At 45.4% G+C, this 16072-nt stretch overlaps 1 protein-coding gene across 3 annotated transcripts in view; it reads right to left on the reverse strand.

Moving 5' to 3' along the window:
* The window catches only part of KCNT2 (potassium sodium-activated channel subfamily T member 2), a 1050204-nt gene that overhangs the window by 401516 nt on the left and 632616 nt on the right, over window positions 1-16072 (reverse strand). For all 3 annotated transcript variants that reach the window (XM_030206382.1, XM_030206381.1, XM_030206379.1), the window contains exon 11: window positions 7533-7669. In XM_030206382.1, coding sequence (XP_030062242.1) covers window positions 7533-7669 — 137 coding nt within the window. The remainder of the gene's footprint in view (window positions 1-7532; window positions 7670-16072) is intronic.

Below are 16072 nucleotides of genomic sequence, written 5' to 3' on the forward strand. Positions count from 1 at the left end.
AGCGGTGCAAAGAAAAGCTACGAGAATGGTACGGGATTTGCGTTCCAAGACGTATGAAGAGAAACTTGCTGACCTGAACATGTATACCCTGGAGGAAAGGAGGAACAGGGGTGATATGATACAGACGTTCAAATATTTGAAAGGAATTAATCCGCAAACAAATCTTTTCCGGAGATGGGAAGGCGGTAGAACGAGAGGACATGAAATGAGATTGAAGGGGGGCAGACTCAGGAAAGATGTCAGGAAGTATTTTTTCACAGAGAGGGTGGCGGATGCTTTGAATGCCCTCCCGCGGGAGGTGGTGGAGATGAAAACGGTAACGGAATTCAAACATGCGTGGGATATACATAAAGGAATCCTGTGCAGAAGGAATGGATCCTCAGAAGCTTAGCCGAAATTGGGTGGCGGAGCAGGTGGGGGGAAGAGGGGTTGGTGGTTGGGAGGCGAGGATAGTGGAGGGCAGACTTTTACGGTCTGTGCCAGAGCTGGTGATGGGAGGCAGGACTGGTGGTTGGGAGGCGGGAAATACTGCTGGGCAGACTTGTATGGTCTGTGCCCTGAATAAGGCAGGTACAAATCAAGGTAAGGTATACACATATGAGTTTGTCTTGTTGGGCAGACTGGATGGACCGTGCAGGTCTTTTTCTGCCGTCATCTACTATGTTACTATGTATCTGCCATTTGGACGCCCAGTCTTCCAATTTCCTGTCTTCCTGCAATATTTCACAGTCCACACATGTTTTAACAACCTTGAATAGTTTTGTATCATCTGCAAATTTGATCATCTCACTTGTCATTCCGATTTCCATATCATTTCTAAATAAGTTAAATAGTACCGGTCAAAGTGCAGATCCCTGCAGCACTGTACCCTCCTCCATTGAGAGAAATGACCATTTAATCCTACCCTATGTTTTCTGTCCAATAACCAATTCCTAATCCACACCAGAACCTTGCCTCCTATCCCTTGACTCTAATTTTCTCAGGAGTCTCTGATGAGGAACTTTATCAAAAGCTTTCTGAAAATCTAGATACACTACATCTAGACTCACCTTGTTGAATATCTCACTTAACCAGCTATGGTTTCCACCAACTCCATATAACCGGAAATTCCATGCCAGAGCCCCATTCCTGTGAGGTCCCACAGGATTCTGTTTTGGTCCCACTGTTGTTCAATATCTTTTTGAACCCTCTTGCTACAATTATACAAACTAATGGCCCTGTTTACTAAGCCATGCTAGAGGCACACTAGCATTTTTAGTGCGCATTAAGCATTAGCATGCGTTAACCGTGTAGATGCACTTAATATTCCTAGGGGCATCTACACGGTTAACTAATTTTTTAGTAAGTGCTAAAAATGCTAACGCACCTTAGTAAACAGGACCCGAATGGTATTAGCCCACTTTATTATGCTGACAACATTCCCCTGATGTTATACTAATTCTCTCTGTCCAGATAGCACTCCTTTACAGTCTAATTTTGTTCTAGTATCTTCTTGGCTTGTTAACAATTGTCTGGTTCTTAATCACGCCAAAACGATAGCCTCCTGGGTTACTGATGGATTACCTTGTCCATCCCTCTATCCAACATTAGATGGGAAATCAATTACTTTAGTAAATCATTTTAAATATCTGGGAAGTTTTTTTTAATCCAAAATTATATTTTGATATGCAGATCATTCATGCTATTCCTAAGTCATTCTGTGCTATACATTAGTTCAGAACAGTTGTATCATTCTTGAATGATACATCAAAACAGAGCTTGCTCTATGCCTTCATAGCCTCACATCTAGACTATTGTAATGCCGTCAATGCTGGTCTTCAGTTCTATGTCATTTAATCAAGCGTTTACAATCAATACAGAACAATGCCATCTGAGGTTTTTTTTTTTTGCAGTGCTTCAAAATCTGATCATATTAGTCCGCTACTTGCCGAGCAACATTGGTTAACAATACAATTTCATATTCAGTTTAAGGTATTAAAACTTGCTGATAAAGCATTATATATTGGTACACCCTGCTATCTTTCTTCACATCTTATACCTCATACACCTGCACAAGCGTTGTGATCCCTTCACAATGGTCATCTCTTTGTCCCTCCTGTAAAGGCTGCTCAGTATAAATCTACAAGGCAATATGTTTCTGTTTGTTTTATTCATAACACCATCTTTGGAATTCATTGCCCAGGGATCTCCATATTGAGCCTCCATATGTTAAGTTTAGAATGCACTGAAAACATATTTTTATAATATGATTTACCCAGGTTTTGGGAGGTTTTCTGTCTTTCTTTTAAAGAAATACTGGTGTTCCATTTATTTTCTTTGGGCCTAATATTCAGTGCTATTTAACTGTTCAGGAATGGCTTCCGGCTGATTAAATAGTATTTAGACTAAGCATTAATATTCAGCACAAGATAGATGATTATCTCTGCTGAATATTAGCGCTTAGGGCCAGATTCTATATAATGGCGCTTAAAAAATCCATGCAGAAAACATAGGATGTAAAAGATCCTTTTTTACAAGCATGTAAAAAGACACGAAGCAGTGCAAAGAAAAGCTACAAAAATGGTATGGGATTTACATTGCAAGATGTATGAGAGACAGAGAGGGGCATAATCAAAAGGGACGTCCAAGTTTTGATGAGGATGTCCTCACAAAACGTCCCCATCCACAGGCGGGGAAACCCGTATTTTCAAAACAAGATGGACGTCCATCTTTCGTTTCAATACTACGGTCAGGGATGCCCAAATCCTGAAATTTGGTCGTCCTTAAAGATGGTTGGCCCTAGACTTGGTCGTTTCTGATTTTCGACAATAATGGAAACCAAGGATGTCCATCTCAGAAACGACCAAATGCAAGCCATTTGGTCATGGGAGGAGCCAGCCAGGTAAAGTTGTCCAAGTGTTCATCAGGGACATCCTTGTTTCTTTCGATTATGGGTCGAGGACATCCTAGTATTAGGCACACCCAAGTCCCGCCTTCGCTACACCTCCGGTATGCCGCCTTGAACTTTGGCCGTCCATGCGACAGAATGCAGTTGGGCACGTCCAAAATCGGCTTTCGATTATACCGATTTGAACGATCCTGTGAGAAGGACGTCCATCTTCTGATTTATGTCGAAAGATGGGTGTCCTTCTTTTTCGAAAATGAGCCCATTACTGACCTGAATATGCATACCCTGGAGGAAAGGGGTGATATGATACAGACGTTCAAATATTTGAAAGGTATTAATCCACAAACAAACCTTTTCTGGAGACAAGAAGGCAGTAGAACTAGAGGACATGAATTGAGGTTGAAGGGGGGCAGACTCAGGAATAATGTCAGGAACTATTTTTTCATGGAGAGGGTGGTAGATACTTGGAATACCCTCATCTGAGCATTTTATTTTTCTTAGGGAACCTCAAAAATCATGCAGATAAAAACTGAAATGAAGAACCGCACGAAAACCAGACTTTATAAGAAGAGCAAATACTGGTAAAAGAGAAACAGAAATGTATTTTCCCCTGTACTCTGCAAAATAGAAAAAATATACAGTACATTTCACAAAGCAGGTACATCTCAGTTCTTAAAAAGTATTAAATAAAATATATTTTTTTCCTTTTCTAATTTTGTCATCTGAGCCAGTGGCGTTCCTAGGGCGGCTGACACCCAGGGCGGATCACCGATGCACACCCCCCCCCCCCCCCCCCCGTGTGCATCTTTACCTGCTGGGGGGGGGGTGCCGTGCGCCTGTCTGCTTCGCTCGTTCCATGCTCCCTCTGCCCCGGAACAGGAAGTAACCTGTCCCGGGGCAGAGGGAGCACGGAACGAGTGGCGCCGACAGGCGCGTGCCACCCCCCCTAGCGGCGTGCACCCGGGGAGGACCGCCCCCACCCCACCCCCCTAGGAACACCACTGATCTGAGCATTTTATTTTTCTAATTAGACTGGTCCCAATTTCTTCCTATCTCCATGTGTCAGTCTTCTCCTAAATTCTTTTCCAGGTTGACTTTTCCATTTTTTCTCTCTTATTGTCTTCTTTCTTTCCTTCTCTACATCTGTCTGGCACACACACACAAACACTTTTCTCTTCTCTGCATTTGTCTTCTTTTCTCTTGCATTTTAGTCCTTAGTCTCTATTTCATATCTCATCTACTATTTCCCTCTCCAGCCCTCTTGTTGCCACCTCTGTTTCTCCCCAGTCTCCTAAACCCATTCCCCATTGTTCATCTCTTCCTTAGTCCCCCATTCCCATCTTCTATACTCACCCTTTTAGCTGTCATCTACCATCCACTGCATCTCATCACCTTATCAGTAACAGCTCCATGTCCTATTGCCTCTCTTTCACTATCTTTTAACCCCATTTCCACCCTCACTCAACCCCTTCAGAAACTCATCTCTTTCTTCCCATACCCCTCTCCAGTACCCCTATCCTTTTTCAATGTCTCTCATCCTCTCTCCAATCTTTCAGGTCATTCATATTAAGTCTCAATCTTTCCCCACATCCATTCTCTTTCCTTGCCCCTCTTCTCTTATCCCTCAGTTTACACCCTCACTTGTTCTCCAAATCCATCAATATACCCCCCACTTGTACCTAAAACTCTCAAGCATTATTTTTTTTCAAAAGAAGATATAGACATAGTTTTCTGAACTATTAGCTTCTTTTTAATAATAATCAACTTTTTGATGATAAATTAGTAATAAGCTATTTGTATTGTAATTCCTAGATTGAATGTATCCATCTTTTTAAATGTTATCCGCCTTGAACTGATAAGGTGTTGGCAGGCTATTAGTCATAATATAGCATAGCATAGCATAGCAAATGTTCACTATCCCTTCAAAATTCCCACTTTATATCTCCTATCTATAATTCCCTGCTCTGCTCCCCAATACTCTCTCATTCAATCACGAAGTCCCAATCATCTTCTGCTGTGTTCCCCTTTCCCCCCACCCCTAGTCATATCTATCTTCTGATCTGTTCCCCTCCCCTTAGTCATCTTCTGCTCTATTCCCCTTCTCCCCCTCACCCCTAGTCCCTTCCAGTTTCTGCTCTGTTCCCTCTCCCCTCCACCCACACCTCCTAACTCCATCTTTTTCACCATTCCCCTCCTCCCCAACCCACTCACATCCCCTAGCCCCATCCATCTTCTACTCCTTACCCCACCCCCTAGTCATATCCATCTTCTGATCAGCCCTCTCTCCTTAGTCATCTTCTGCTCTATTTCCCTTCTCCCCCCTCACCCCTAGTCCCAACCAGTTTCTGCTGTTCCCCCTCCACCCACTCACACCTCCTAGCCCCATTGTCTAATCCATTCCCCTAATCTCCCATTAACACCCCATAGCCACATCCATCTTCTACTCCTTCCCCCTACCACCCACCCCAGCCCCAGTCCCCCACAACCCCCTAGCTCCATAAAACTTCTGCTCCATTCTTCTCCCCACACCCCATACATCTTCTGCTCTATTCCCCTCCCCTCCACCCACACCTCCTAGCCCCATCCATCTTCTGCTCCTTCCACTTTCCCCAGCCCCAGTCTCATCCATCTTCTGCATTTCAGTATCTCCTGTCTATTTGACTATTTTCTCTCTCCATATCCACCATCATTCCCTCTGTCTCCATATCTCTGCTATCCATCACCTTCCCTCCCTATCCCCCCCCCTATGTTCAGCATCTGCCCTCTGTGGCCCCATCCTTCCCTCTGTCTCCATGTCACTTTCCCTTCTTTCCCCCTTTAACTTGTACTCCTACCCCATGGTTGGCATATCTCATCTCTCCCTTTTCTCTCCTCTGCCCCATCCCTATGTTAGTGCATCTCACTCTCCCCCTTCCCAGATCCAGCATTTTTCCAACCTCCTCTTCTCTGTGCATCCCATCTTTTCCCCCATGGAATCAGCTTCTCTCCTTCACTCTTCCCCAGCTCCTCATCCTAGCTCTCACTTCCCCCTTCAGTCTGTCATCTCTCCCTACCCTTTTCTCCTCCCCATCCATGGGTGCATATCTCTTTCTGTCTCTCTCTGCTTCCATACCCTACATGGGGACTGCTGGTATCTCTCTCCTTCACCTCTCCTCCCCCCTCACTCTACTGTCCTCCAAACTTGCAGACCGTCAGTAGCATCAGCGATGTAAGCATTGCCTTCAGCCTGCCCCAGAAGCCTTTTCTGTACAGCCACTTCCTTTTCCTGCACAGCAGTGATGCTGTACAGAGAAGGCTTCCAAGGAAGGCTGAAGGCAGTGCTTACATTGCTGATGCTGAAGCCACTGGTGGCCTGCAAGTTTGGGAGGGAGGGGGAGAGAGAGAGGAGGCAGTGTGATCTGGATTTCACTAGAGGGTTGGGAGAGAAGAGGGAGAGGAATCCAGAACCCATGGGGGGAGTAGAAGAGAGAGAGGGGTGCCACAAGAAAAAGAAATGGCAAGCTCTTTGGGGAGGGAGAAGAAATGCCCCCCTCACCCCTCCTATACCACACCCATATGTAGTACATTTCCCATGTCTAACTTTGGGCAAGAGGACTTATCCCTTCCAATATCTGGTATAAATGCTTTCTGCAACTGTGCAAATTAGGGTCGTGGCTGTAGAAAGATTGGTGAGCACAGTAGTAGAAGCTATGAAATCAACTTCAAAGATTCAAAAATCTAAATTTGCCCCTTTGAAAACTGACAAGTGATATGTTTATGGCCCTTCTAAGGAAGTGTAGAAAAGTTTTGCTCTTCCTGCATATTAGATGCAAAATTTAACATTTTGGAAGCATACTCACATGTGAAAAGCAGTTTTTACATGTGTAGATTGGCATACACCTGTAGAAGACATTTTAGAAATGAGGCTATTTGCAACAGTGATGCTCAGATCATTTACTTCTCCCAGGAGGCACTTTGTAGGTGGGGTGAGTGAGTGGTTTGGGTGTGCATAATACATCAATATGGATTCCCCATCTTACAAGGTGAATCCACATTGATGCTAAAATATTGAAATGCTGGCACTTACACTTTCATTGAGGCATGTATAAATGCAATGTTGAGCCTTTCCCCCAATAATCCCTCTAGGCATCAATTCCCCCCTCCTCCACATCACCCCTTCTGGCTTCTGGTGCCACCACTGCTCCTCCCCCAACACATCCAATAGTCCCCATGCATTCTTCCCCAGAAAGAATTCCCCCAATCTCCTACCGGCATACACTACCCTAACTCCTGATTCTCACTGCTGGCCTTACTAGGGACCTAGGTGTCTAGTAGTTGCCGGCGTGATCCCCACTAGCTTCTGCTCTTAAGGCCCAGAGTTCAAAAATGATCACCATGACCCCTAGAGATAATCTTGCAGTATGACCATTAGGAATCAGGCTGCCAAAGAAGTTCTGCCTTCAACCTTCTCTGTGCAGATAACATAAACATACCTTATGTTCTTCATATGCAGCAAAATTTAGCATGAGTTATTCCATAAAATGATAATTTGAATCACTGTTGCAAGGCTGGGCAGCAAATCTGGCTAGGGTGCTGAATGGTAAGGCAGTGGAAGAAGAAACTCAGAAATAAAAAAAAAGAAACAGGCAAATTAAAAGGCACCTACTTAGCTCTCAGCAAATCCTGGTCTTTAAGTGCTGAGCCGTGAAGATAGATCACTCGTTGGGACCACAATGGGATTTGTAACACCCTTCGAACCTGTACATCCATTTCAGTGGGACATAAAATCACCACATAATAATCCTGTGTAAAATATACATTGAAGGAATTAGAAACATTCACTGTTCCTGGTTATTATATGCTATATAAAATGACACAAATATATCTACATCTATATGTGACAAAAAACTTTGGGGGTAAATATTTAGCCTGCGGCAATCAGTGTTTTTTTTTAACGCTGACAGCTGTGGGCAAAAATAGCCCTAGACATTCAGTGTCAGGCCATGTCCGGGCACTAGCACTGTATGTATATCTGGGGCTAAATATAGATGTGCTATTCTCTGGAGCTAGAGCTCGAGTAAGACAATTACAATAGTGGATAGAGAAGAAATGGTGGATTGGCCTGAAATTGTTTGTTTGGATGATATGTGAAGGAGATCAAATTGTTGGGGGTAATTTTGGATAATAAGTTGACAAGGAAATCTCAGGTTGCTAATGTATTTCAAATGGCTTTTAAACATTTGTATATGTTATATAGACTGAAACCTATGCTTTCTGGGTATGATTTCCGTTGTGTTGTATATGGTTTTGGTACATCTGGGCTACTGTAATGCCTTGTATGTTGGTATGTCTTCTTTGAGTATCAAGGCAATGAAAGGTTCAGAATGCAGCTGTTAGAATAATAATGGGGGTGGCAAAGTTTCCCCATGTAACACCTATGCTTAAGCAAATACATTGGCTACCTGTGTTGCAAAGAATTCAATTTAACATACTGACAATTATAGATCAGATCTTGTTTGCTGCTGCTCCATTTTATTTGAAGCAGATTTTGACTATTTACCACCCAAGCATGCACTGAGATCAGAGACTGCTACGCAGCTCTCGACTGATGTACTTATGTAGCTACGTTATGCAGATACACAAGACTCAGCTTTTGCTCCTGCTGGAATCTTATTGTGGAATGCATTGTCTGGTCAGCTTTGGCAAAGTACTAATAGGACACAATTTAGAAAGCTGTTGAAAATGCAACTGTTTGTATCTGTGTTTTTGTAATTTTATGAAGATAGAATTTTAGTGTGGATTGTTTTGTTTGTATATGCATCTGTATTAAGTATGATGTGCATGTTTGTTTTGTACACCACCTAGTTATAGGTGGTATAAAAATGTTTAAAGGTTTTGTGGAGCCCTGGGAGCCCCAACCCTTCCCTTCCCCTCCCCCAGCCTGCTGCCATACAGAATCCCTTCTGAAATGCCCCCCCCCCCAATTCTCAACCCCATCTAGGTAGGTTGCAACCTCAAGGTAGCTAGGGGTACTTCTGTTGTACCACAAGGCTGCCATAAGAGGCCATGGCAGCCATTTCCCTCAAGCAGCCACATGGGGCAGGAGTGAGGGGGTTTCATTCCTGCTCCCATCAACACCGCTGGACCATCAGGTAGCTTCAATAAGCCCAGGGGGGTCTACCTAGACCATGGGAATTCAAGGGCTGTTCCAGGGGGAGGGGAGTTCTTCATGGCGGTGGGCTGGGGGGAAAAAGAAGAGGGAGGGGAAGGAGGAGGCTTTTGCAGGGGCTAGGAGGGGGCTCCCAAGGTTCCATAAAGCATTTAGTGGAGTGGAGGACTAGCCTAATGGTTAGTGCAGAAGACTGAGAATTCTAGGCAAGTCACTTAACCCTCCATTGACCAGTTCAAATCCTGCTGCTGCTCCTTGTGATCTTGGGCAAGCCACTTAACCCTCCATTGTCTCAGGTACAAAATTAGATTGTAAGCCTGACAGGAAAATACCCAGTGTACCTGAATGTAAATCACCTTGACCTACAACTAAAAAAGGTGTGAGTAAAATATAAACAAATAAATGTTATCAAAATTGTTTTAGGGGAGGAAGAGGCAACCCTGGAAGAGGAGGAGGACAGATAACAGGAAGTGACTGGGCTAAGGGTTATGACAGAAGGACATCTGCATGATGCCAGCATGCTCTAGGACAGATGCCAGGGCCCTAGGGGTACACAACATGATCAGGAAGCCCAACAACAAATGAGAACTTTTTTTTTACAGCATATGCACCTATTCTATATAGCACATCCCCCCAACCCCATGTGTCCTTTATAGAATACATGTATACTTTTTGACCATATCATTTAGGTGCACCCCTAAATAACTGAATGCCCTTTATAGAATTGCCCTTCATGTATATACCTTCACTTAGAAAATTGGTATTGAGCCATGATGATTAAATACTTCGTACAGACTATGTTGTGACCATATCTTTCCACAACAAATTCCACAGCTTAATTATACGTTGGGTGAACAAATACATTCTTTGATTTGTATTAACGGTTAATTGTTAATTTAATAGTATGCACCTTCATCTTTGTACTATTTGAAAGTGTAAAGAACTATTCTTTGTTTATCCATTCTATCTCACTTTATTTTATAGACTTCTATGGTATCTCCTCTTGCATCTTCTCCAAGCTGAACAGCCCTAACCATTTTAGCCTTTTTTCAAAGGAAAACTATTCTATTTCTTTAACAGTATAATTTTAATTGCTCTTCTCTATACAGCATCTTTTCTAGTTCCATTATGTTTTGTTTTGTTTTTTAAGATGGGGCAAGTTGAATACTCCACATTAAAAGTATGGTCATAAAACAGATTGATACAGAGCACTGGTTCTCAACCATTTTTCAATCAGGGCACACTGGACAGATCATGCTCACATAAATGACCTTCACAGACCTTTGGTTTGATACAGTGTAGCAGTTCTTATGAGATAAGTGTAAACATGCTCTGCATCCATAAATCATACCTCTTCTCAACAACAGGTGCAGATCAGAGCTAAAACATTTCTCCATGGAAGTTGCCAGAGAAAAAAATTCTGATTCTCATGCAGGGGTGTGCTGGTAAATTTTTAACAACAGGCTCTTTCTCCGGACGTAGCCAGCTCTGCAGTAGGAAGGGCCAGGGGTGGCCGGGGGTGGGGTGGGGTGGGGGAGCAACACTTGCCTCTCTCTCCTTCCTCCCTTCGTGCGGGCACGCTAGGCATACCTTTGCTGGCAACCAATAAATGGACTGCCACCACTCCCAACATCTTGCTCTGAGCAGCATGCTGTAACTTCTCTCACATGCTCGAGAAGTCCCAGCCTGCTGCCCAGAGCTGGAAACAAGGAGTGGGGAGCAGCAGTAGTCTATTTACTTGGCTGGCAGGGCTCAGCATCCCCACCAGCAAAGTAAAAGATAATTCAGCAGGGGGCCCAAGCCCACATTTTGGAAGCCAGTTGTTAAAGTAGCCATGGAGGGCCCTACTTTAACAACCGGCTCCCAAAATTCTTAAAAACTTAACAACCGGCTCTTGCGAGCCTGTGAGAGCCTGCTCCAGCACACCACTGTTCTCATGTCATCTGAGCAATTGCAACATACATCTCTCTATTATGAGCAAAACTCCTAGCTCAACATAATATAGAAAACCTGCCTTATAACAGTAAAACAAATTCCTACCAGCCAAACAGAAAGAACCCTATCTATGAATAGGCAACACTACAAATATTACACCAGACTCCCTGTATATACCTGTATATCTGCTACAAGTGAGACTACTACAGATCGCTACACAAAAACTACATACAAACAGAATACCACACCTCATTCACACGCAAAATACAGACAGGCTCACCAAATACAGAACAAGGGATCACAAATTAGAAACATATTAGCTAACATATTCTACTTAATAAATTCAAAATAAAACACTTTTTTCTACCTTTGTTGTGTGGGCAAACAAATTCCAATGCCTTGCACCCTCAATATAAAAAAGCCAGTCAAACGGTACTCAGCCTAATATGATGAAAGGAAGGAATATCAAGCAAATGTTTGTCTGAAGAACGCAGTGAATGAGCAGGCTGATAGAACTTCAAAGAACTAGCCACAGAAACTGGCACACCATTGCTTAAAGCCTTAAAAAGCAGCAACACAATTTTAAACCTGATTCTCCACTGGATGGGTAACCAGTGCAACTCCTTAAGTACTGGCCTCTCTATGTACAGTATGTAAAAACTCCTGAATATGGAATAATACAACTTTCTCAAGGATTTTAGCAAGAAAACTAAGAAATGATATTGGATGACAATTACCAGGGTTATTAGGATCTAAGCTTACATTTTTCAAAAGCAGAAATAGACGTGTGCAGTTATGGATGCCCTACATTTGTAAGTGCCACTCTACTTGGCAGATATGCACCAAAATGCACTACATGCCATTCCAAAAAGTAGTGAAAAGTGCTACGGAATATGAGAATGGTGCCAAGTAGTGCATGTAACTTATATCAGTTGTGTGCATCACATAGCACGCATAGCAAGCCCACTTACACCACCACTAGTATTCCATAATGTCTTCGGAACACCTAAGCACCGCTATGGAATTGGCGCTTGTCATGCTCATTGTATTCCCTAATTCGAAGTGTCAAGTTATAGAATTACCTCCTTCTGTATATTTTTCAGTCATGATGGTCCAAGTTTCTGCTTTCCTGTCCATCTTCTGCTCTCTTTCTAGTGGCTGCGGTCCTTTCTCCTCTCTCTTTCTGTCTTGTTCCATTCCCTTACAACATCTGTCCTGACTCACTGATCTTCCAGTTTTAGCTCTTTTCTTTCTTTCTGTTTTTGCCTCTATTCACTCAAATTTCACTCTCTTTCTCACATTCCAGCCTGTCAGGCTTCTCCCGGAGGCACTGGGTTGTGAGCCCTTGGACCCCTGCCGTGGAGCAGCAGTGGCAGGCAAAATCACCTCCAAACCAGAGACAAGGCAAAACAGGACTGGAACCCCGGACTGGAGTACTGAACTGGAACACACTGGACTAGAATGCACCGGACTGGTACGCACTGAACTGGAACACACTGGACAGGAACACACGGGACTGGACCTAGGCTTCACCTACACATAGCCGCCGTTCCCTGGGGGTTGAGCCCCCGGGTGCAGGCAGCCGGCAGGACTTGAAGGAAAACTGGTACTGGAACTAGCAGGCAGGAACACCAGGAATCAGGATTCAGAAGTGCCGCCAGGCACCTAGACAAAAGCAAGGCAGACAGGGGTGCAGGGCTATGGCTGGAGCTCCAGTAGCTGAGAAATACAGGCAGAGGACAGGACTATGGCTGAAGCTCCAGTAGCTAGAAATACAGGCAGGGAGCAGAGCTATGGCTGGCGCTCCAGTAGCTGAGAAATACAGGCAGAGAACAGGACTAGGGCTGAAGCTCCAGTAGCTAGAAATACAGGCAGGGAGCAGGGCTATGGCTGGAGCTCCAGTAGCTGAGAAATACAGGCAGAGAACAGGACTAGGGCTGAAGCTCCAGTAGCTAGAAATACAGGCAGGGAGCAGGGCTATGGCTGGAGCTCCAGTAGCTGAGAAATACAGACAGAGAACAGGACTAGGGCTGAAGCTCCAGTAGCTAGAAATGCAGGCAGGGAGCAGGGCTATGGCTGGAGCTCCAGTAGCTGAGAAATACAGGCAGAGGACAGGACTATGGCTGAAGCTCCAGTAGCTAGAAATACAGGCAGGGAGCAGGGCTATGGCTGGAGCTCCAGTAGCTGAGAAATACAGGCAAAAACCGTACTGAAGCATAGAGAGGCTCAACATACACAGGTGCAGCACAGAGGAGCAATCAGAGCCATGCTGGAAGCAGCCAGCACACAGAGACAGAGCTAACTTAGAAAGGACAGGCAGAAGCCAGCTTAGAAGCCGACGCCAGAATAAGGTAAGCCTGAGAGGGGTCACGACCACAGACGTGACAGTACCTCCCCCTCAAGGCTCCCGTGTCCCTACGGGAGCGTTCAGGTTTCCATGGGTAACAATGATGAAACCTGCGGAGGAGTTTCCACACATGACCATAGGTAGCTGGACTAAGACCCAGAGTGGACTCAGGAACCGAACTGGGGCTGGGACCCGGACTGGACTCAGGACTGGAATCCGGACTGAACTCCGGACTGGAACTTGGACTGGAACCCGGGGTGGAACTTGGACCGGCACCAGGACTAGAATCAGGACTTGAATCAGGGCTGGAATTCGGACTGGAAACAGGACTGGAGGCCGGACTTGAATCAGGCCTGGAATTCGGACTGGAAACAGGACTGGAGGCCGGACTGGAACCCGGAGTAGAACTTGGATTGTCATCAGGACTTGAATCAGGACTGGAACTCGGACCGGTATCAGGACTGGAATTTGGACTGGAAACAGGACTGGAGTCCGGACTTGAATCGGAGTATTGGCTGGAACTCGAAGTAGGCTCCGCACATGGGCTGGCACCGGAACTCTGACTGGACTCAGCCTCTTGACTGGAGTTGGAACTTGGTTCAGTATCTTGGCTGAAACGGAAACTTGGAGTACACTCAGCAGCTTGGCCGGAACATGGAACTCGATCCAGACTCAGCATCTTGGCTGGCACTGCAACTCGATCCAGACTCAGCATCTTGGCCGGCACTGCTGCAACTCGATCCGGACTCAGCATCTTGGTGGCACTGCAACTCGGCATGGATTCAGCATCTTGGCTGACACTGCAACTCGGCATGGATTCAGCATCTTGGCTGGAACTGGAACTCGGCTTGGATTCCATATCTTGGTTGGAACTGGAACTCAGACTGCTCCACACAAACTGCTGATAAGCCCTGAGCTTGGGAGTTTCACAACGCCTTCTTTCAGTGTCAGTTTCAAGAGTATCCCGCAGGGCTGGATCCAAGAGAAGTCTGTAGCGGTACGCGAAGAGCATGGTAGCAGGATCAATAGCAGAGACTGAGTTTACAGAGAACCCAAGCCCCCAGACACGCTCTCTCTCCGCTGCAGCTTCAGGGGTATTCTTTAAGGCTGGATCAAAGATAAGTTGTTCCCGGTAATCACGAAGCATTATAAAACTATTAAGATCAGAAACTGGGTCAAGATCAAAATCCAAACCAGGAGCGGCACCCAGGCTGAGACCCGGATTACCCACAGAGGATAAAGTCATGGGCAGGAAGCCCTGCTGGAAGGATGATTTTGCCGAGCTCATAGCCTTTGCATTCTGTCAGGCTTCTCCCAGAAGCACTGGGTTGTGAGCCCTTGGACCCCTGCCATGGAGCGGCAGTGGTAGCAAAATCACCTCCAAACCAGCGACAAGGCAAAACAGGACTGGAACCCGGGACTGGAGTACTGAACTAGAACACACCAGACTGGTACGCACTGAACTGGAACACACTGAACAGGAACACACGGGACTAGACCTAGGCTTCACCTACACATAGCCGCCGTTCCCCGGGGGTTGAGCCCCCGGGTGCAGGCAGCCGGCAGGACTTGGAGGAAAACTGATACTGGAACTAGCAGGCAGGAACACCAGGAATCAGGATTCAGAAGTGCCCCCAGACAAAAGCAAGGCAGACAGGGGTGCAGGGCTATGGCTGGAGCTCCAGTAGCTGAGAAATACAGGCAGAGGACAGGACTATGGCTGAAGCTCCAGTAGCTAGAAATACAGGCAGGGAGCATGGCTATGGCTGGAGCTCCAGTAGCTGAGAAATACAGGCAGAGGACAGGACTATGGCTGTAGCTCCAGTAGCTAGAAATACAGGCAGGGAGCAGGGCTATGGCTGGAGCTCCAGTAGCTGAGAAACACAGGTAGAGAACAGGACTAGGGCTGAAGCTCCAGTAGCTAGAAATGCAGGCAGGGAGCAGGGCTATGGCTGGAGCTCCAGTAGCTGAGAAATACAGGCAAAGAGAACAGGACTATGGCTGAAGCTCCAACAGCTAGAAATACAGGCAGGGAGAAGGCTATGGCTGGAGCTCCAGTAGCTGAGAAATACAGGCAGAAAGCGTACTGAAGCATAGAGAGGCTCAACATACACAGGTGCAGCACAGAGGAGCAATCAGAGCTATGCTGGAAGCAGCCAGCACATAGAGCCAGAGACAGAGCTAACTTAGAAAGGACAGATAGCAGCCAGCTTAGAAGCCGACCGCCAGAAATAAGGTAAGCCTGAGAAGGGTCACGACCACAGACGTGACACAGCCCTCCATCCACTTCTTTTCATCTACCTATAAGTTTTCATCTTTTTTCTCACCTGCTAGCTCTCCCAATTCCCTTTGTCTCACTCATAATTTTATTATAGTCAGTGCGTTTATTCTAGCGAAAAAGGTGCCGGTACTCAAATGCCAGGCCACCCTTCAGGGGTGGGGTGATCAGTGAGGGACCCACCGCACAATAGCCAGGCCCACTGCAACCAGTCACAGAATCTATGACAAGGCAGAATTATCGTGTAGAGCCTGAGCTCTTGGGAACCATGGGTCAATTTGAGCAGACAACGGAAAAGGTGCTGGTACTCAGTACTTCCAAGTACCCCCCTCAAAAAAGCCCTGATTATAGTCAAATTTATTTAAAACAATAGCTTTTCTACGCGCTTCAAATGTTTCCTTTCTGCATCCATACATTAAGATACTGATGATAGTAAACTTTAGAATGCACTTTAAAGCCAGATGCTAAAAGATAATC

This window comes from Microcaecilia unicolor, chromosome 6, assembly GCF_901765095.1.
Source record: "Microcaecilia unicolor chromosome 6, aMicUni1.1, whole genome shotgun sequence".
In the NCBI taxonomy this organism is placed as follows: domain Eukaryota; kingdom Metazoa; phylum Chordata; class Amphibia; order Gymnophiona; family Siphonopidae; genus Microcaecilia; species Microcaecilia unicolor.